The 22,401-nt window shown below is 36.8% G+C and overlaps 2 protein-coding genes across 56 annotated transcripts in view; both read right to left on the reverse strand.

Moving 5' to 3' along the window:
* Positions 1-1,487, reverse strand: part of WDSUB1 (WD repeat, sterile alpha motif and U-box domain containing 1) — a 48,914-nt gene extending 47,427 nt beyond the window's left edge. For 2 of the 6 annotated variants that reach the window (XR_015731124.1, XM_034425728.2), the window contains exons 1-2: positions 1,280-1,487; positions 23-438 (exon numbers count right to left, since the gene is read on the reverse strand). Coding sequence is in view for 5 of the 6 variants with exons in the window: in XM_034425728.2 (XP_034281619.2) it covers positions 23-420 (398 nt within the window). In the remaining variant the exon portion in view is untranslated. Of the gene's footprint in view, positions 1-22; positions 439-638; positions 1,192-1,279 lie in introns of those variants that run through there. The other 4 variants (XM_034425745.2, XM_034425754.3, XM_034425736.2 and 1 more) reach the window with 4 other exon arrangements.
* Positions 1,488-8,386: 6,899 nt separating this feature from the next.
* Positions 8,387-22,401, reverse strand: part of BAZ2B (bromodomain adjacent to zinc finger domain 2B) — a 249,203-nt gene continuing 235,188 nt past the window's right edge. For 39 of the 50 annotated variants that reach the window (XM_087881942.1, XM_034425933.3, XM_087881938.1 and 36 more), the window contains 7 exons: positions 21,743-21,903; positions 19,367-19,677; positions 18,805-18,940; positions 17,219-17,365; positions 15,556-15,821; positions 13,723-13,866; positions 8,387-9,886 (listed from right to left, as the gene is read on the reverse strand). In XM_087881942.1, the coding sequence (XP_087738068.1) occupies positions 9,733-9,886; positions 13,723-13,866; positions 15,556-15,821; positions 17,219-17,365; positions 18,805-18,940; positions 19,367-19,677; positions 21,743-21,903 (1,319 nt within the window). In that variant the 3' untranslated portion in view covers positions 8,387-9,732. The remainder of the gene's footprint in view (positions 9,887-13,722; positions 13,867-15,555; positions 15,822-17,218; positions 17,366-18,804; positions 18,941-19,366; positions 19,678-21,742; positions 21,904-22,401) is intronic. The other 11 variants (XM_034425938.3, XM_087881940.1, XM_087881932.1 and 8 more) reach the window with 1 other exon arrangement.

Below are 22,401 nucleotides of genomic sequence, written 5' to 3' on the forward strand. Positions count from 1 at the left end.
GCCACAGATTTGATATACTCACCGATACAATTTTAGTGTCTGAACATTCCACACATTTACACTTCCATCAGCTGCTCCTGAAACTAAATATGTAGAATCAGGGGAAAATCGACAAATTCTTAGAGGGTTTCTACAGGGATGCTCCAACACTGCCACTTTCAACCCATCTTGAGTATTCCACAAAATTGTGTTACCATCTGTAGAACACGAAGCCAAAATATGTCCCGAAGGAGAGAAGCAACAGCAATGGACAGCGTAAGTGTGGCCTTTCAGTGGTGAGTAAGGAACCTCACCAAAATTGTTTAACGAATACAGACGGACTGTTTTGTCCAAGGAGCATGTAGCCAAATAGGAAGAAGAGAAGGCACAGTAGTTGACATCATCTTTGTGGTCTGCCAAAGTGCAAATTAATTTAACCATTTGGTGATATAAAGTTACCTGAAATAAAGAGAACCAAAAATCAAGCTGATTTGTAATTTCTGGATTAAGTTACACTTCGTTGAACATTCTACTAAGAAAGCTGATCTATAATTACCAAAATATTAGTCCTCACAAAAAAATGCTTTGTCACTAGTTTTAAATCAGAGTAAAGGTGAAAAGCTAAACCCAAAATAATAAACCATACATTTATGGCTTACATTGCATACTGTCCATCATTCTTTATTTTACAACGGCGTCCTTTAAATTTAATTCCTTGCTTGGTTTTGCTCTTGAATTGCCCTTTGTAAAAGCAAACTTTTAAACATAAACAGTTAACTTTTTTTTCTCTCCTTATAAACAAACCTCTTTCAGATTTGCCCTTTTTTTTAATTTTTCCCAAGAACATATGGGTGCTGTAGTAGGTCTCCTATTAAACAGGCACACTGGAAATAAATGCCTATTTGGATTTTGCTTTAGAGTCTGGCAGCCTCCAACCTTACAGTCACCTGCAACGTCAGAATCGCTTCCTGAAGTCCCTGACACTTAAATCTGTCTGCTCCACATGTTCGAGAGAGACGTACTTGGAAACGAACATTTTCAAGGCAGAGGACCGACCCTTTCGAAGTCTTAAGACTAACACTAAGAAACCCCCTTCCCCGTTTCCTCTTTCCAGAAGAGGGGAGGGACCCCCAGAATAGAGTGGCTGTGACAGACAAACAGGGGACCACCCACCACCGGGGGGCGCTCTCGTTCTAACGGCCCCCGGCATTCTCAGGAGTGACGCCTCAGCCCTCCTATCCGGGACGGGGGACGGGGGCGGGAAACCCTCCCTCCAACTCTATCCAACTCTTATTCCTACCTCCACCTACGGGCCGCGCGACGGCTTTGGGAATTCGCCCGTTCTGTCCGCGAGGAACTGAGCGAGGCGGCGCGGCGCGAGGACACCCGACCTGTCAGAAGCAAAACAACATCACGTGGCCACGCCCATCGCTTCTCTCCGGAGGGGAAAGATGGAAGTGCTGTACAGTTTTAAAACCGGGCGAACCTGTGCTCACGTGACCGTCTCCTCAGAACGCGGAAGCAAAATAAAGAGGGGGGGGCCGCGTGTTGGTGACGTGACGTCACCATGCTAAACAAAGTCTGGAACCTCCGTTCCAGTTTTCTCCGATCCTGTACAGTACTTGTACACGGAGGCGTGACACAGGCGGAAACTGCATTTAACGCAAAATGGGGAAAAAAAGGGTTGCGAGCCGCAGTAATCCAATAAATGCGGCCGAATTAAAGACTAATGGGTCTTTTTTAAAAAATATATATATTTATTGAATTTTCCAACATTAAAATACACAGTACAAACAAATAGAAAAGAGCAAAAAATAAAAAACTATAACACACAACAAAAACAAACACATCAAAATACTAGTAACAGCTTTTCTACATTGGTATATCTATCCTAATTAACTTCCATACACAAATTCTACTTCTATCTATCACTATCTTAATTTACATCCTTATCTAAGTTATAATAACTTCTATTCACAATTCGGTTTCGTGACAAAATATGGCTTACATTTTAGATTTACTCTCCAGCCAGGAATACCATCTATTCCAAATTAAATAGTACTCGGTATCTTCCCTTTCCTTTATCTATTTTCCATAGATAAACTGTCCATTTCTGCACATTCCTATATTTAAGACTAATGGGTCTTTTGCAGACTTTGAACTAAACCCCTTTTAAAAATCGCTGCAACTTAAAGGTATTTTGGAGGAAACTGCACTTGGTCAACTGTTTAGTTTCCAGATTTTCAAGTGGCAGACATTCAACAGTCTCCAGTCTAAATTTCAAGACTGTAATGATTGCAACATAAACACGTAATTGAACTATTAACCTGATCCATAGGGTTGCCAGATCCAAGTATTCCTGATGTAGCACAGGAAGACAGTCATTTCTCAAGAAGTGTTTTGTGTGTGTGGGTGATTGTATTACCAATCATATCTACATATGTCAGGTGTGATGGCTAATAATAATGCACTAGTTCTTTCTAAGCATATACAGTAGATAGAATGTAATTTGCCTACTATTTTAATAAAAGGTGCTGCTGCAAATAGCCTTCTGGTAGTTAATAATAGCTTTTAGAGATTGAATCCAATTATATATAGTTTATTGACACTCAGAGAATAATCAGGAATGTAAAGATTTTAAATGTTTAGTCAAATCTGAGTTCCAATCAGAACTTACATTTTTAAATATTTGATGGGATAAAGATGTGTTAGATTTCATGTCACTTGATCAAGTGGTCATCCATAAAGTTGATAAATGATTGCTGCCTTGTACTAAATCATTCTAAGGAAACATCCTGTTTCCAATAGTGGTGAATCAGATATAATTTTAAGGTGTACGTATCAGTGGCCATTGGCTGGTAGGAAACTCCATAGTATAACTATGTGTGGTATGAAGTGCTTCCTTTTATCTGTCTTGGATCCCAGACTATTCATCTTCATTGGATGACTGCAGAAGTGGGAGGGGAAGGCAGCTAAAATATAAAAGTGACTCAATAAAATTTCACGTGTGTTGTTTGTTGTTTTTCCTGCTTCAAAACTTTACTTTGGATGGTAATTCTATTTTTATTGCTTTAGAAATATTTATTCTTTATGATTTTATTGCTTTTAATTGTAGAAAGTCAGCACCCACCCACCCTCCTAGAAGAATGAAATATTTTGAGAAATATTTTTTTTAAAAAGGCAGAATATTATAGTTCCCCAAAGGAAGAAATGGAGAAACATGTTTTTAGAGGCAGAAAGCAACCCCTACTTTTCTTAATAGCCCACAGCAGATGTCAGCACTTAAGAGATATTGAAAGAAGCCATGTATCTAGATAGCTCTATTCATAGGCAAAGCAAATACTGCAGGCAGAAATCTATTCAAGACAGGATATTTTGAAACTCCCTGCAACAAGGTCTGAACAAAGATGGGATTAGCCCTCAACCACAATAGGAATTGCCCAACACCCTTTCAGTTGTGCCAACCCCAGCAAACCTCAACTAAATGTGGGAACTCAGACAAACACCTAGGATTTCCATTTCCCCCTTTCCCTATAGAGCCAGCCAGAACCCCTACATAACCCCTACAACAGTCAATAGAATACATGTTCTTGCACATGAACAGGAAGCTCAAATACAAAGCCCAAAAAGAAGGTATAAAAGCCACCCATTTTCAACACCATTTTGTCAGCTGCACCAGAACCACAAACTCTAGTGGTCCTGTTCATCAATAAATGGACCTTCTTTCCAATCAGCCTCCAGCCTCCATTTTGTCTCCAGTGCTTTTCTCCTGGTTTGGAACTGAACCAGATGGACATTTTTCCCCACATAATGCTGTAAGCTGCCCAGAGTCATTTCAAAGGGAGATAAGTGGCAAACAAATTTAATAAATAAATAAATAAAACAATACCAGGGGCTTAGATTCAAATTCATGCTGCTTCTTAGGAATGTTGTCTCAATGGAATTCTGTTAACAGATAAAAGGCTTCCACATCCTTGATTCAGAGGTGGGTTTCAGCAGGTTTTGACCAGTTCTGGAGACCCAGTAGCGGAAATTTTGAGTAGTTCGGAGAACCAATAGTAAAAATTCTGACTGGCCCCACCCCCATCTATTCTCTGCCTCCCAAGTCCCAGCTGATCTGGAGGAAATGGGAATTTTGCAGTAACCTTCCCCTGGATTGGGGACGGAATGGAGATTTTACAGTATCCTTCCCCTGGAGTGGGATGGGAATGGAGATTTTGCAATATCCTTCTTTCAGGAGTGGGGAGGGAATGGGGATTTTGCAGTATCCTTCCACTGGAGTGGGGAGGGAATGAAGATTTTATAGTATCCTTCCCATGCTACACCCACCAAGTGACACTCACAGAACCGGTAGTAAAACCTTTTGAAACCCACCACTCCCTTGATTGTATAAAATTTGCAGTGTGTGTGCAAGTCTGTGTGTCTATATAGAAGACAGGGAATTAATTAAAATCTCTACATCTCTTCTTTCAGTGGAGGAAGTCTGAGTGACAGTCATATTCACAGATAAGTGTTGAGATCCAAATCAATAAATGTCCAATAGCTATTTGCCTAGTCATCATTGGTATGTAAGTATCCCTTCTGACAACTAGAATTAAAAGTTTTGTTAATGTAAAGAAAATTTGTTCTGTGCTTTGCACAAAATTGGAGTATCCCTTGGATAACAAGTATATTTAAAAATGTACTGAATGGCAAGTCAATTTGTAAGTGGCATCAAAAATAAAGTTTTAAGTTTATTATGTTACTATAGTATTCATATTTATAGAATTAAATCTATTACTATTTTTGTGAACATGAATAGGATTCCTCACACAGCTACCGGTATATGCATTGTATTTTCTAGTACACACTTTGCATCATATTACCTTGGCTAGTAAATGCTGCTGCTGCTCCTTCTTAGGCTTCCTCTGTTTTTTTATGTGTCATTTATGGCAATTGTGTACTTGAAGATTTATACCCATTTACCTGGAATAAGTGCTATTGAACTCAGCAGGGCATTCTTCTGAAAGGACATGTAAAGGGTTGAACTGTAAACGAACTTCATATGCTCCATGTCATGATACCACTTAAATATATTTCTAGTTCTGCAGATTCTGCTTAAATCACAATGATAACAAATCTGTTCACTGTCGAAGAAGTGGTTCCAAAATGTTTGCAGCAGCTGGAATGTGGTTATTGCTATTGCAGTAAACAAAAAAGAAATTACATTTGAGAGTTTATGGACCCCGGCAGTGACTTCCTTTACTGATGGCTTCAATTCATGGATGCTTAGAAGGAAATGACCAAATATTTAAAGACTCTGATTGATGTTTAAAATGTTAATTGTCCAAGAGTAGCAGTGAATTGAAGACTTTTTAGAAAACATGGCAACATTAGTTTTATCACTGTTAATAATTAACTGTCCTTCACAGCAGTAATGAACAAAGACTCTGCTGAGGCGTACTTGCTTTGAGGAAAAGGGTGCTGTGTTGGAGGCTTTTAGGTACATGGAGGCAGGTCTTAGTGTGGCCACTGAAATTTAGGCTTTGTCAATGCTCAGACAAGTATATTAATATAAAAATTGAATACACATACACATGTACATATAAGCATTAACAATGTAACTGTCATTAAAGAAGAAAGACCAGGAAAATTATACAAACAACTCCAACAGAGTTGAACAAATTTCTTAAAAGTCCTTTATTGGGAAAAAAAGTTTAATTCAGATGTTTATATTAAAAAATATACTGTCAACCAATCGCAAATATTAACAAGTCATTTGGATCATTTCCCTTAACCAAACTCTCCAATTCTTAGAATCTTCTTGAAAGATTCCAAGAAAAACATATGCATCCTTGACCCACAAAAATGTCTCTGAAATTGTGTCACTGTAAAGAATTATTTCCTTTTTGTTTGGGGGAGGGGTTGAGTGTGTGACATGCTAGTCAAGGCATTTTCTGAATTTTTGATATGCCGAATCCAAAAGGTTAACTATCAGCGCTCTAGAAGAACTCAAGGACCTGCCTTATAACACCTTACCTAGTAAAATACCCAGGAAATTCTTATCTTTATTTATGTGCATTTGTTATCAGATTGGTATGACTCAGTGTCCTTGAACAAAGCTAAATTTTGTTATATAAAACAAAATTCCTGTAAAATAAGGCAGAATTTGATTATCCCTTGATGAACCTACCATCGATTATAATATTTTATCTTTTGTTTCAACTTTAATTTTAAATTTAAATTTGTGAGTTTTTGTTTGCAATTCTGGTCAGTGACTGTAAAGAAAATATTAGTTCCTCGTCTGAAACCCATTAGGCATTCTAAAACTGGCCAGCTTGCTATGTCTGTACTCTAGTTTGAGCTCTCAAAATTTGCCAAATAGCATTGGCATCTCTGAAGACAATTATCTCCAAAGCAAATGTATGTGCTTGTGCTTATGTGTGCATTCATGCACATTTCAATCAGTCTTGAATCCTGGTGACTATCTGGACTAACTTTGCTCTTGCCTCTTTCCTAGGACTGTAAGGGAGTGACCAGCTCAAAATCACTCAGCTGGCATCATACATACGTAAGGGAGGACTAGAACCAACCACCTGCCTGTTTGTAGCCTTGTTTCTTTAACCACTGTACCAAAATGGCTTTAGTAATCACTTAATTCTTAAGTCATATGTACTATGTGGTACAGCCCAGAAATAATGCAGTCCAAATGCTACACATCTGAGATTCTCACTAGTCTAGTCTCAAAAAAAAAGTATTAACAATCCAGAAGCAGTAAGGAAATACATTCCTATGTAAATGCTGTGTACCAAAGAGATCTTAGTCTTAATGGTAAATACTAGATTTCCAAACTTTGTTTACAATGCCCTTAGAGTCTCAGTAATATTTTTCACAGCACCCCTAGTTTGTGCAGTGTCTTGTTGACATCAAGTATTGCAGTTTCCCTCAAAACTGAGGTGCAGAGGTACAAACCACAACTATAAAAACTTGTCCTTGCAAAGTCAAATTCTTTGATATTAGTACCACAGCTGTGAAATACTATGCCATGAGCTTTACTACTAAGTAGACAAACGTGATCTGCATTTTGAGTGAATGCAATTATAACAGTGGAGACCAGAAGACTATATCCAGTTTGTTGGATATACACAAAATGGCCAAGCTTATCAAAATACTACCAAAAAAAATCTCACAAACTCTTAGGAAATCTTCCTCTTTAAAGTGTCTATATTTTCCAATTGGTTGGAAAATCAGCCAGTACTGAAAAGATCTGAATTGGTTGCCATTTATGGTATTGATACCGACCTTTTAAATTCTGAAGGGTTAAGGACCACTTTTCCTGCTTTGAACATGCCTGGCTTAGCCACTGTATGGAAAAGATCCCTTTCCAGACACTCAAACTGACAGAGGTCCCACTGTCACATGGGATAAGACCTCCTAGGTGATTTCCAGGTTATGAAATGTATTTTTGGGGAAGTTGTCCCTTTGCTCATTCTCTCTCACTCACACAAAAAATTTTTTTTCCAATTTTGTTCGTCATCTTGAGTGTTTGCCAAACCAGAAAGACAAAGTATAAATCAAGTAAATATAAAAGTAAATATAAAGGTATGTTGAGATTGAATGTAAACACATTCAATGTGTTAACACATTCAAAGCACAATGTTAACTTTCTGAGGTTGTCAAATAGATGTTAAGATCTAGTGTTGGTGTTCTCCATAGATGTGAGGCATCAGTATTGGTCGTCTTCCTAAAACAAGACAAGTTTTAGGAACAGTACTAGTGGGCCTGAGCCTTCCGAATCTAAAACCCTATGGTTCTCCTACCAGGCATAAGAGATCAACAATGCCAGGCTAGAACTGCTGTAGATAATTTCCTTCCTATTGTACCAATGATGATTTCAGGAAACATCTATTATCCTGGGTAGAAAAAAGGAGTTGGGAAAGCATTGGGTATAATAGACCATATATTATTATTAAACACAAGGACTGTTTGTGGTAATTTTACCATGATATTCACGCAGCTTCAGGTAGTTTTCATAGCTTTCATAATTCCAGACAGCTATAAAGCTGACATTTCAGAAATAATAGATTTTAGTTTAACACCGGACTGAAGTATATCCAAAGCAATCTGGTCATAAGCTGTGGCTCTAATTCTCCTCCTCCTATCTTTTACAGAAACAATAGTGTGCAAAAGGCAGCATGCTAAGGATTGAATGTTCCAGGAAAGACCAAGTTATTCTGGTTTATTCAGAAAGATAAACTTCCAGTATGTTCCAGAGTGTTTTGTTCCTCGAAAGATGAGTTTTGTCCTCAAATATTTTATATAGTACATTTTCCATTCATAATTTCAAGGAAACAATCATGTTGCTAATAATGTTAGGTTTCTAAAAATGTGTTTGAACAACATAGAATTAAAATAACTGAGAAAAAACTGGTTTGCAAAACAGTCTTTTATTGTATCCGTGCCACACATACTAGTGAAAAATAACACTCCTAAAAAAAAAAAGAATGCTACCTTTTCCACAACATTTTGTTTTAAATGAAACTTCAAGTACTCTTACATAGGTACAAAAAAAAGTCTGGTCTATCTGCCTCCAACAGGCCACCACAACACACAGTAGATAAAACACAGTGGTTACAAATTTTTTTCTTTTTTTTTTCTTTTTTGTTGTTTCTGTGGCAAGGCAAATGGAGGGAAATGTTTTTATGAAAAAATACTGTGTGCGTAAGAAATTGTCACATTTTTATTCCACATGGATACAAATGATTATACTCAAATTTGAGGCCCTGGTGGCTTGAAATTATATAACAAAATAGAAAAATGGAAAACTAATATCCCCTACACCCTGTTTTAAAGGCAGGCACTACAAAGATTAAGGAGACTCCACAGTGTTGGTAGAGGATACTTACTGTACAAGCCATATAGCTGTAATTACCTTAAAACTAAAATAAAATGCTACAGTCCTTTCTAAGGCATAAACAATGTCTGCAAACAATATGTACACATCATACATATTTAAAACAAGACTTAATATAAACAATAATGAACAGTATATACATATGTTTCATTTTTTTTCTTCACTGTTTTGAAATACAATTTAACTACACAAGTGATGCAGCAACATATATATATAAATGTACTTGTAACTCTACAGTAAAGTTTAATTTTTCGTGCTTTTTACAGCACATCAGTGTAAACAGTTTTACTTGGCTTTGTTTTGTTTTGTTTTTTTTAAATTTTAAAACATTCCTTGTTGTATTTTCAACATTTAAAGCAATTTTATTTTATTTTTTTAATTCTTCCTTTTCACAGAAAACGAAGAGTCTGGATGCTATTTAATCATAAATAATTCATAAAATTAAATACGTTTACTAAAAATAAACTACAAAGTAAAAAAAAATGAAAAATAGATATTTATTGAAAGGGGAAATACAACTTTTTTCCCCAACTAGAGCTCTGGTGGTTGAATATTCAGTGCGTTTTGATATATTTTAAATTGCTATTGCACTATGACACCCCTTACATTTAAATTCTTTGGGTGTGCTTCCCTGTTCTACCTAAAATAGTTTGATAAAACACACAAACCAAGAACCAAGGGCCATGGTTACTGAAGGAGTGAAACCTTAAGAATTAGTACTACTCCCCGTGATCCCTTAAGGAAAAATAAAACAGTCATTAGTTATGCATGTGCCTTGTACTTTAATGTAAATACACTTCACATTGCTGGTCTTATTTGTCCTCATTTATGAAAAGAAAACATGTTGGACTGTGATCACTTCAGCTCACTTTGAAAATCTCTGTCCATTTTTTTTCAAAATGTTTTCTCATGTTGTGGCCAGCCCGACCAATGTCAGAATCATCTTCATTAAATGTTTCACAGTTGTCAAACACAAGCCTGACATCTATAGCAAAAGCTTCAAGATTAGGATACCTGAAACAAACAAACACAAACATTCTTTTTATGTGGAGTTAAAACAGAAAAATAAAAATAAAATGCCTGCTAAGGAGAAATGCAGAAATTTTGTTTAAAATTGGACAATGCTGTAAATCAGCAGATTCTACCAAAGCCAAACATTACACGTTTTCTATGTAAGCAATGAAGTCTAATTTTAATACAATATTACTATAATGGTAGCATACTTTGTAGAATAATATCATCTTTGATTGTTTGATCCTATGCCATCAAGTCAGTATGCACTCATAGCAACTACACAGGCAAGCCTTCTCAGGTTGATCTATCCTGATCTTATATAGAATCATATTCATTTTAAAATGTCTCTGAGAGATTTATACAGATAGTCCACAATTTACAACAGTACATTTAGTGACAATGGCACTGAAAAAAGTGACTTATGACCATTTTTCACACTTACGACCTTTGTAGCATCCCCATGATCATGTGATTAAAATTCAGAAGCTTGGAAACTGGTTCATTCTTATAACGGCTGCTATGTCGGAAGGTCACGCGATCACCTTTTGCAACCTTTTGACAAGCAAAGTCAATGGGGAAGCCAGATTCACTTAACAATCATGTTACTAACTTACCAACTGCAGTAATTCACTTAACAACTGTGGCAAGAAAGGTCGTAAAATGGGGGGAAAATTAATTAACAAATGTCTCTCTTAATAACAGAAATGTTGGGCTCAATTGTGGTCATAACTCGAAGTCTGCCTGTATCTCCACCTGATCTCATTAATAGCAACAATAATAGTTAATAGATGTGGCATGATGAAACAAATGAAAAAATTAGCTTACAATATCTCAAAACTATGAATGTGTTCCAAAAGTGGCCAGTGTAAATTTTAGCTGTAGTCCATTTCATATTTATTGGAGTAAATCAGTCTCATGGAAGGATCTGACTTCCAAACAGACACTCATAAGAACACTTAAGGGCTCTAAGGGCGAATACAATGGATAAACAAATATCCTCCCCCCCATTAAATCATATCTGATTCTCTGAACAAGTCCCTGCAGGTTTCTTGGCAAGGTTTTTTAGAAGTGGTTTGCCCTTACCTGCTCCTTCCTACGGCTGAGAGTGAGTGACAAAGCCAAGGTCATCCAATAGGCTTCATACCCGAGACTAGTCTGATACCTTTACTACTGTACCAAACTGACCAGTGGTGGGTTTCACTTACCTTTGCCACCGGTTTGCTCGCGTGCGCACCACTTCTGCACATGCACAGAAGCTTCTGCACATGCACAGAGCATATTTGATTACATCCGGGCAGGTGGGCGTAGCCTCCCGCCGCCGCTACTACTGGTTCGCCGGAACCGGGAGCAACCCACCACTGAAACTGACTCTCAAAACACTGCATAATTGAAAATAAATTAAAACTTGATTTATTTTATAAAGAACTAAGAGAATACTCATAAAATCCACATGCACATACTATCTCTGTCAAGGTATGCTTGTAAAGGCACTAATCTGTGCTGTGACACTGCCTAGCACGGCCTTCCTTCTAGCTCAATTTCTGAAATTTCAAATGTGTTTCAGATTGCTTTCTTTCTCCATACCAATATTTTTATTTATTTATTTGTATCCCGTCTTTATTATTTTTACAAATAACTCAAGGTGCTGGCTAAAACATATATACCTTCCTCCTCCTATTTTCCCCACAACAACCTTATGAGGTGAATTGGGCTGAGAGATGACTGGCTCAAAGTCACCAGCTGGCTTTCATCATGGCTAAGGCAGAACTAGAACTTGGGACCGTCTCCTTTCGAACCTGATGCCTTAACCACTAATTCAAACTTGGTCTCATATACTTCTCCCTTTTTAGTTCCAATCACATCCAATCACTGCAAGATGAGTGGCATATAAATTTGATAAAGAAACAAACAAACAAACTCTTGTTTAATAATATCTCATTTCTGGTATTAGAATTTGAAACCTGAATTCGGTCTTTTCAGGAGTCTTTTTAATCCATCATCAACAGGCTCCACCTACTGGTAGTTTCCATGAAACCAAAACCATGCCGCATAAAATGTCGTGCACATTTGTCCTTTGTTCAACATCATTATCAAAAAAAGAAAGTGTGTGCGTGTGCACACGCTTCCTCACCCCTTGCCACTCTGCAATTGCGCTCAAATTCAGTATTTAATTTCAACCTGAAACAAAGGCATTATTGCTATTTCTAATCAATCTTCTTCTCCCACCCCACCTCTTCAATGAACTTTAAAAGCTTTTTAGAATGCTTCTAATGTCCTGGCTGTATGATTGCTTATTATTGATCTTCACATACTCCTCCCCCAAGACTTTTGAGAAGGGCTATTGAACTGCAGTTTTAGCATGATGGCACTAAGTGTGCAACCACATTCAGAAGGGCCTCTGGGTGAAAATCTGTTGTCCTGCCACCCGGCTGCCATGCCACCATAACTGTAGCTCTTCTGAATGAAGATGTATGACTATAATACCATGGAACTACTGTAGCCAGGTGTGCTCGCTTCTGTATTTCCATTTTTACAATTTTGCTTCATACCACCAACTCACAGAAGAGTTTGCAAACCGACAAATGTAGATTGATACAAGTTCAGATTTAAAAGATGTAAAACTGCCAATGGCAAAAAAAACCAAACAAAAAAACCCCCACTCAGCTATTTCTTAACTTGAAAGTGAATGCAGACTGACACTCTTTGAAAGTTTGAGCTCACAATACTACTAAAATGTGTTCTCTATCATTTTAGAACCATGACTATCAGCATAAATCAGAAGAGACTGAAAAGAGAATGCAAAAATATTCTCATTTTATTTAAATGTGAATGGTAAAAGCAGGAAACTCATCATATGGTGATTTATAGTAATTGTTGCTACTTGTATTGCTAGGTAAATTAATTGATTGGTTTTGAATAATTCATGCAGGACAAGGCTTTCAATGGCTATATTGCTATAATATTAAACATTATAAAGCATAAGTGGAAGGATACCTATTATGTTCTTGACTTTCCAGAGGCATTTAGCTGACTGTTGCATACCTGACTATGTGGGCTTCTAGCAAAACTTTTTTCTTTTTTTTTTAAATAAAAATGCAGATATATGCATTCTGGGATACATGCATATACTTGTTGCCTCTTTTCTTCTTGCTGCTGGTCTTCCATTAAGCCCCAAGCACTATCCCATGTCTTTCCAAAGCATAATAATGTAACACATAATATAACAGTATAACACGTTCTGTGCTTCTTCCATTAGACCATTTTTCCTGACTCTGTGTAAATGTTCTTTGATGGTGGTCCTAAGATCTAATACATAATTAGACAATATCGAGTCCATGTCTGCTTTTTGAAGTCATCAACAGTGAATTTCCCTTTGAAATTCAGCTAATGAATTGATTTTCCCACTTTAAAACAGAATTTGACACCAGATCTCAGATATATCTTGCAACAGCTATTTCAGAACAGTTAAGAATAAATATTCTCTAACCCTAAGTGCCCTCCCCCCCCGTGTGTGTGTGTGTGTGTGTGTGTGTGTGTGTGTGTGTGTAAGATACTCATCACAATATAGATGCTTGCAGAAGCTACCAAATAGGATGTAGTTCCTTACTGGATAATAGTCTGATACACACAGCCCAAAGAAACAACAAAGCTTCAATCTCCAGGGTAATTACTAGTACTACATACTTACTCACCTTGCCAGCCCTGACTGTTCACCATTATGGTACTCTAGCACATAAAATATTAGACATCAGACACTACCTGGGATTTAATTAATCAAAGTGGATTTAAAGTTTCAAACTTGTTTCTTTTCTGTGGTTCCTCTGATTTTTACTTACTGTCCACTATTCAGCTTCTCTCGAATTGTAGAAAAATCCATGGGTTTTTTAATAACTTTCCTATAACCAGGAACATGTTTCAAATTTACAGGAAGTAGGAAAGGCCAGGCATCTTCATGAGTTTCCAATTCAGACAGGAGCACACTAACAATATTTAGAAAGAAAGTCACAAGTCAGTTCTCAACTATTTTGCACCTCATGTTGCAATGAGTATCAATAAAAAAGTCAAATGGCACATTAAAAAGTAACACATTTATTGAGAGATTAGCTACAATTCAACTTATCTTATGTAGAGAGGAATCTTTAGAAAATATTTGGGACAGAGAAGAATGATAAAAATCAAAATTGGAAGAAAATGATACTACAGAAGCTGAATAGATATGAGAGACCAAAACAGCCACATGAATAAGAGACACTTAATTCTGCCCAACTTTCTGCAATTTGCATCAAAACCTGTTTCTCCCAGTCAAATTTTGACAATAGAAGGGAGATTAGGTGACTAAAAGATGGCCGACTGATGGACACACCCAGGGAAGGATCTTTGAAGGGTTTTTCCCTGGACTGCAGCTTTTTCAACTCACCAACAGGAACTGGCATTCCTGTAGGTTAGGGAAAGTCCTAGAATTATCCCATAAGATCCTCTCATACAGCAAAGGTTTGCAAGTAGCTTCAGGAGCTGTGCTTCAAAGCATCCTGCATGCCGAAGGCTGAGGGGGTGGGGCTGCAATGAGTTCTTTGTTGAAGAAGCAACTAGTTTGGAATTTATTTTTCAAATGGATAGTAAGTTGTGCCTTTCATTTCTTAATCATTTTAAAGGACTATTTATTAAGATAAAAGGGGCTCTCTTTAGCCACAGCCTCTTATTCCTTTTTGAAGCTAGTGCCATTTTGGGGATTTTTTCATTATTAAACAACAAGGAAGAAGGCTGCTGAAGGCAAGCTAAAATAAGGAAGTGTGGAGTATCTTAAAAAAAAACTGATGGAGAAATATAAGGGCAGAAAGTTGTGGTTCTAGTTTATTATTTTTAATAATTTGTAGCTTGGTTTGCTTTGCTATGGGTAAGCTAAAGCTTTCCAATTTTTATGATTCCTGATCCAGCAATTCTTAAGTGATTTACACAAAAGCTACTCTTTGACTAAAGAGGAAGTTAAGAAGATGGAGGAGCAAATTATTAGAGATGTATTTGAAAAATCTTTAAATAAAATCCGTCAGTTCATAGATCAGCTATACTCCAAGGATGTTAAAAAAAACTTCTCAAACTATTTCAGAGATGCAAATATGTGTAGAAAGTTACTAAACCACAGAGACAATTTCATAAGTAGCTGACAATGCAGAGGAATTGATTGTAATTTTGGAATATAAACCTGGCATCAATTTTTATTATGATGGTTTAAATATAAACCTCCCAACACAATTGAAAGATGAGCTCCAAGAAAATATGGAACTTTTAAAAGGACCCGTTTAAGGACTTTTTTCCTCATGAACATTAACAAGGCTGAGAAATCCTTGAGAAAAAGAGAAGCTTATAACTACTTGACAAACATTCCAGACAAGAAAAATACTTTATTCCATAAAGCTGGAGTGACTTAATGACATTGATAAAACAATAAAAGTCATGAGATAAAAACAGAAAGGAGATTAGGTGAGGAAGCAAGGCAGGAATGAAGTTATGGGAAACTATTTCCATTCATCTATTTTGCTCTTAAATTGGGGCCTGTCAGATCTTTCTTTGCATGAGATTAGGGCAGGCTCAATTTTAAACAGCTGCTGTTACATTTGAGAACCTCAGTTTGTTTTCATATAAAAACTAAAATTAATACACTCAAGCAATACCTGCATAAAGCCAAATCCTTGGATTCATCACGTTTCATTTTCTTCACAGGGGAGACACTTTCCTGTTTTGATGGACTAACAGAAATGCCATCTTCGATTTTTCTCTTTTTGGACTCCGTTTTCCCCCTTTTAACAGAGCTGCTTACAGATGCTGAGTCCTCATCTTCCATTTCTACCACTGGAGGGAATTTCTTGCTTTTCTTGTGTTCATTACTTTTTTTCCCTTTCATCTGATTTTTTTTAACTTTTAAAGTTTGACCACTTGCCTGTATTGGAAAAAAAAACTCAGTAAGAACAGAGCAAACATGTATTTATTTCTGTTAGCAAAACTAGTCTATACATATCACTTTGTCAGTATTGCTCTCATTTGAAGAGGGCCACAAGCTAAGCACACAAAAAGGAGTTAACTGTGCAGAACCTTCCTAAAAATGTCTTTTGAAAGTTATGAACCAGATGCTTTCAGGACAGCAGTTTTCTTCAAGGACAAAGCTTGTATACTGTGAGAACATGGCACATGACGATAAACATGGGGATGAAAGGATAGCGCTGGAGATGAATTTGTAACAAGGAATGTTTCACAATATCAACTCTTCCAATTCAAAATTTCCAGGGACATGAAGTGCTGACCGTAGTGCTGATCCTACTAAATTTAAGTTGGGGTATTAAGAGATTTTGTAAGGCTAGTTATCCCACTACTGGTCCTGTACACACAATAATCCTCTCCTTGGTAAATTGGAAATTGATACGTATAATCGGAACCAGCTGCAATGGAAAGCCAATTTCTAATAGGCACTTGTGCAACTCCTCTTTTTCACAGGAGCCCCTGATACCTTTCCAAAGGGCTTTTGGAACAACAATCAGTGAAGTACCAGGGCAATGATCCTCTTTTCTACACTTGTGATTGTGCTTTCCACTTATACACTATATAGGAAGAAAGGTTCAAACGTGATTTTCAAAAATACATGGAGATTACATGTATCATAATTTTTGGATGCCACAATCAATAACTTGAGTTTTGGAAATTACTGAAATATGTTTTCTTAAATTCAGGCCAAGTCTAGAGTTCTATAGATTTGATCAGACTTCCTTTTCTCCATTTTCAAAAACTAGAAATTAATCACTTTAACTATTCTGATTATCCCATATAATTCAATCAGTTTGACACCAAGGCTAGAAATTTCATTAAACAATGGGGCATTAAAGGAAAGCATGTATTTTAGGACAGTGTTACAGTTTATGTCAGTTTTAACTTCTTTTACTTAGATATGAAAGAATAAACTCATTGGTTCAATACTTTCTTGATCATAAAGGATGAGTGCTGCAAAAGAAATTGCTCTGAAAAGGGGGAGGTTAAGAAACACTAAGTGGAGTCAAATTGCAATATGCCTAAAACCATTATGTGCTCTAATGACACCAACTCACACCATTAAGACTCTTCAAAATAATTTTGTTTTTAACAACATACAGAAAGCAAGTAAGGGTAGATAACATTTCCTGGTAAAAAGCTACTCCGAAGTGTAAGTGCAACCACAGAAAGGTCATACCTATAAACATCTAACCATGGATCTAACCACTACTCCTTTGTCTTACAGTTTAGGCATAATAATCACATGGCAGTCAGTTGAGGGAAAAAGTATACGGATTTATCTCCAATTCATATTACCTTTGCTATGCAGGCAGGACAAAACCAGTCACCATCTGGAATAGTACTGATCTTGGGCCGATGACAGTATGTATGGCAGCCTTTATCACAGCCATCACAGAGAAGCAGTAGTTCCTCATTATCTCCTTTTCGACATATTTGGCAGTACTAAAATTCAGAGAAATTATTTCAGATACATGAGTTATCTTCCACTGGAAGACGATAACCAGCATGCTATGAAGACTCTAGCAACACTTTAAAATTAAGCTCAATATCTGTTGTTATATGGACTATTACACTTACAGCAGAAGTAGAGTAATAAATACATAGTCAGTAAAATAATTACTTCCACCTCCTTAATTTTATTGAATTTACAGATCTTATCTAAGCCAAAATTCCCAACCAACTCAATTAGAGACGAATTATGAAGATTTTGTAATGTTCCTAAGGCATTTGAAAAATGATTCCCAATTACTGTATATTTTGTATTTGCAATTGTTCCACATTTGTGTTTCAATTTGTGATAATTTGGAATTCAAATAAAAGTACGATGCTCCAATAATGCCACATAGAGAAAGTATTAAATCAGGAAAGGTATGTGGATAATGTTGAGCTTATTGCTTGCTGGTTAAGAAGGATGTAAATTTGGTATGGACAGTCCAAGCCCAAGAGCTAAATAGGGGTCACAATTGTCCTAAGACTTGATTTTTGAAGACTATTAATGACAATCTATAATCCTCATTCCAACATGTATTTGCTTTTATGACATAAGCAATGCCTAAAGTTTGGAAGGAGATGCTTTATTCCCCAATTTTTAGTGGAGAAACACCCTATAAAATGACAGTATTTCTAATGTTAATGGAAAATCATTCCAGTGCAAACTAGATTAATAAAATGTGCTGGAAACATACATATCACAATTACCAGTGAAAAATAAGTTTGAAGCAAGTTGGAGAGAGAGAGTTATTTCGAGAGTGACACACTCACTGTTTGTTAGTACTTTTTCCCATTGATTACTACAGCATAAAAAGCTTTATTTTCAGAAATCTGATGCCCAGGATTCATGCAAAATCTCTTACATGCATTTGCATGCCACTTATGAATATGCAATTAACATAGCAGTGCTTGTTAATTTGTTACTTCTATGCGGAGATGGGACATTTCAGCTTGTATGCTGTACAGCATCCAATCTGCACATACCGTTGTATTGGGTGGGCATGCAAAGAAGCCATGCACATCTTTAAAGCATGTACTTTGCATCTCATTTTTCTGAAAAAGCCTTTAATTGCAGTTTTTGACCCAGAACCCCCATTATGGCAACGCAGAAGGCGTCACTTTATTAATTGCATTGAGACCCCACCCAGGGAGAGGCAAAGAAACTTCATAAAATTCAAAATACACCAGCAGAAAGGCTATTTGACATGTGGAAGTTCAGAATACTGAATTTGGCTACAGGAGGGCCCTTTATTTTTATTTTTCAAAAATTTATCTGATCCACGTAAAAGTGCCATTTAATTGTCATTTTGGGATGCAGCGACAATGCTATCAACTTAGGTATCTGGAAGGGAGGAAAATAAGATATGTAAAAATCAGTTCATAACACTTACAACTTTCATAATAGATTTTTCCCATGCTATTGTTTTCTGTAACTGCTGAATGCACAGAGCTACCTGTGCAGCACTGCGAGCTTCTGACAATGCCCTTCTCCATACCCTTAGCCCTGGAGCAATATCCTCTTCCATTCTGCATTGAAATATAGAGAAATTAAGCAGGTCACATCCATTTTCATCAGTTTCTGAACGTGGAACAATCATCGTCACATTGAAAGCCAAGCAATGACAAAAACATACACAGCCATTAAGGGTAATAAGGCTTAAGCAACTAAATTTGATGTAGTGCACAGACTGTGGCTACGTGCCTCAAAGCTCAATCACAACCATAAGATAACTTTGCAGGATTAACATACATAACAGAAAAATAAATAAATAAATAAATAAATAAACAAACAAACAAACAAATAAATCTTTGCACAGCACCATGCATAAAAAAGGCAGTCCATATGGATCAGAGACATACAAGAAGATACATAGATAAACACACAATAGGAAAAAATAGGCTCCAATTAGCAAAGAAGCACAATAATTTTTCAAGTTAATCTCAATAACCTACCCGTCACCATCACCACTAACGGATGGTGCAGGAGCAGGGACAGTAACTGTGCCCACATTATCCAGTTTGATCTGAATGGTGGTACTTAAGGGGCTCTTCAGATACCTTCGCTCTATGTTCCGCTCCAAGTCAGCAAGTCTGGTTACAGCTATATCTAGAGGGTTGTCACTCTTCCGTTCTAGAGTGCTGCTACTGCCTTCTTCTCCACCAACACAATCACCATCACGCTTCTTGTGCAATGGAGTGATTGATTTATGCTCATAATATACCAAGTCTTCCCTTTCCGATTCCGGTTCAGGGCACATCCAACCCTACATTTTAATACAAAATTGTGCACATATGTGTTTGGCACTGTTAACCATTTCAGTTTGGACAATGGATGGATCATTTGTTTACCTCCCTAAATTCTGCATCTCTTTCCAGAAGTTCTCAAAAAGTCAAAAGAGCTGATACTTTTCTTTCCTATACTACTGAAGACAACCACACACATTAATGTTTAAAGCAGAGTTTAATGTTACATTTTTGGGAGAAAAAATAATCTGCAATCCAACAAGTTTTTAAGTAATAAATTGATTTTTAACTCATATCCAAGAGCCAGTGCTATTGTGGGAAATATACAACTGGCACAAATCCCAGTTTCAGGTTTTTAATTTTTTTTTTTTAACCCTGTAATCATTTCTGATGACTCACAGCAACAAGGTTAATTCACATTAATTATATGTGATACGTAAACACCTTCATATTGCACAGTTTGTTAATTTCACAAGAAAAAAAGGCAAATATTCACATATATTTATTCCCCCCCCAAATTTTAAAAGATGCCAGAAGTCACACGTTGATCATCATGACTAATGGGGAATGTAGATGGAATCCAAGAGCTACTAGCCTTTGTACTCTTTGTCAGCGGAACTTACTATTCCGTTGCACGGAAAATCAAAGGCTTTTTCCCACTTGCATGATAATGTGTTTCCCCCACATCCTCAAGAGGGGAGGAAAAGAGAAAATTGTTGTCTCCACAATGATCTTTTTGCTGCACTTTGAAAACAAGGCCAGCAAATTTGCTGCCTGCATATGATGGTGAGGACAGGGATTGTTATGCAGTTGCTACTTGTGGAAAAATGAGATGCAAAAAGAGGACTTTTTCCTTCATCTCTTGAAGCAGGATCCCTGCTTTTACCTCTGTGCTTGCTGGGGAACACAGCTATCTCTTTGCTATTCAGCAAAAAATGGAGGTTAGAGCAAGATCACTAAGACAAGCCAGCAGAAGGGATTACTGATAGGAGTATTGATCCAGGAGATTGTTATTTTTGCTAGAATCAAAAGAAAAGAAAAAGCTTGGCTGCTGGGTGAGTCTCTGTTGTCTTTGGCAAACAGAGAAGGATCCAGGGATGCCCGGAGTCCCATAGGCAGATAGGAGGGTAGTTCCACAGTGGGCTGCTGACCTCCCTCAAGCTCTTCCTCCACCATGGGAACCAGAATGCCCACACAGGGGAGAACTTGCATTTGCTGCAAGCTACAGTATGTCCTCAGTGGCAGCAGCCATTTTGGAGCTATGTGGATGACATACAAGGCAGAAAATAAAATTGCTCAAAGTTGTACTGCTTGTGTAGCACTTTTCTCCATACACATTGGGAAGAGATGCTGTTTGCGATATACTAGTCTATCTTCCAATAAAGGTAAAACTAAAATCTAAAAGACAGAAAATAGATGCTATTGGTCTCCATCACTCAAAAACCTGACAGAAAAAAAAGCCTAAATCTACACTCAAGTGTTTTCCCTGAGCCATGCAAATTTGAAGTATGATCCCAGAGATGCTGTATTTTGAATTTAATAATATTGCATTAAATTCTACTACATGATTCTGAGGACTTGTATGATGGTCATGTTTCCTCTATAAAATTTATTTACTGACTTATTTTTATCCCACCTTTATTATTTTTTATAAATAACTCAATATTAACATACTTAATGTTTCTTCCTCCTCATATTTTCTCCACAACAACCACCCTGTGAGGTAGATTGGGCTGAGAGAGAGAGAGAGTGGCCCCAGATCATTAGCTGGCTTTCATGCCTAAGGTGGAACTGGAGCTCAAGGTGTCTAGTTTGGTGTCTTGGTTCATGAAAATAGTTATATTTTTAAAATCGCATTTCCTACTTTTTCTCTGAACATTTAACCAACCATAAAAATAAAGCCCTCTCCATAAGAAAAGATGAAATAATTTCATTCCAGGTAGTGTTAATACATTCTTCAAAGTCTTTTTATTTCTTTTATTACTGAGAATAATCCTTAACACTAGAATATCTACTCTTCATAAGTTTGAGTTAGCACTTTAGCCAATAATTACTACATATAGATTTTACTGAAATACTTTTTACCTTGATCTGCAAACTAGCTGATGCCACTCTTCTCTCTAAATCCTCTACCTGCTGAAGAATAGCAATATCCGTATCCATGGCTTGCTCTTCTATGGACCAATTTTCTACAATATCTCGTGTTACTTGGTTTTCATCATTTTCATTTACTTCAATAATTGCAGCTGTATTTAGAAATTAGATTAGGCTATTTTAGTATAACTTTCAGATCAAGTGTTTTGTAGTAACAGTGAGGTCAATGGCAACAATCATTTTATCAATACAAGAGGCCACAATTAATCCAACAAGTATACGTCTATTGAATTACTTCTGTAGACATATATTTGTATACCCAATTTATAGATGTGTCATGTATTTTGCTTTTAATAGGTTAGAATGTTTCAGAATCTTTAGCTCAGTAAAATGTTGAGAGAATGGAGATAAGCTTTATAAAATTATGCATAGCATTGAGGAACTCAATCAAGACAAGTTTTTCCTCTTTCTCAAAACACTATAGCCAAGGAGCCATGGAAGAATAATTGGAAGGAGATTAGAACAAAGGAAAGGAAGTATTTCCTCACAACAGCATGATTTAACATGTGGAATTCATTACCATCTAACATGGTGATGGCCACTAACTTGGACGGCTTTAAAAATTGAGATCAGTCAACGGTTGTTAGTCT

This window comes from Pantherophis guttatus, chromosome 1 (genome assembly GCF_059756535.1).
Source record: "Pantherophis guttatus breed Tessera chromosome 1, ASM5975653v1, whole genome shotgun sequence".
Lineage (NCBI taxonomy): Eukaryota > Metazoa > Chordata > Lepidosauria > Squamata > Colubridae > Pantherophis > Pantherophis guttatus.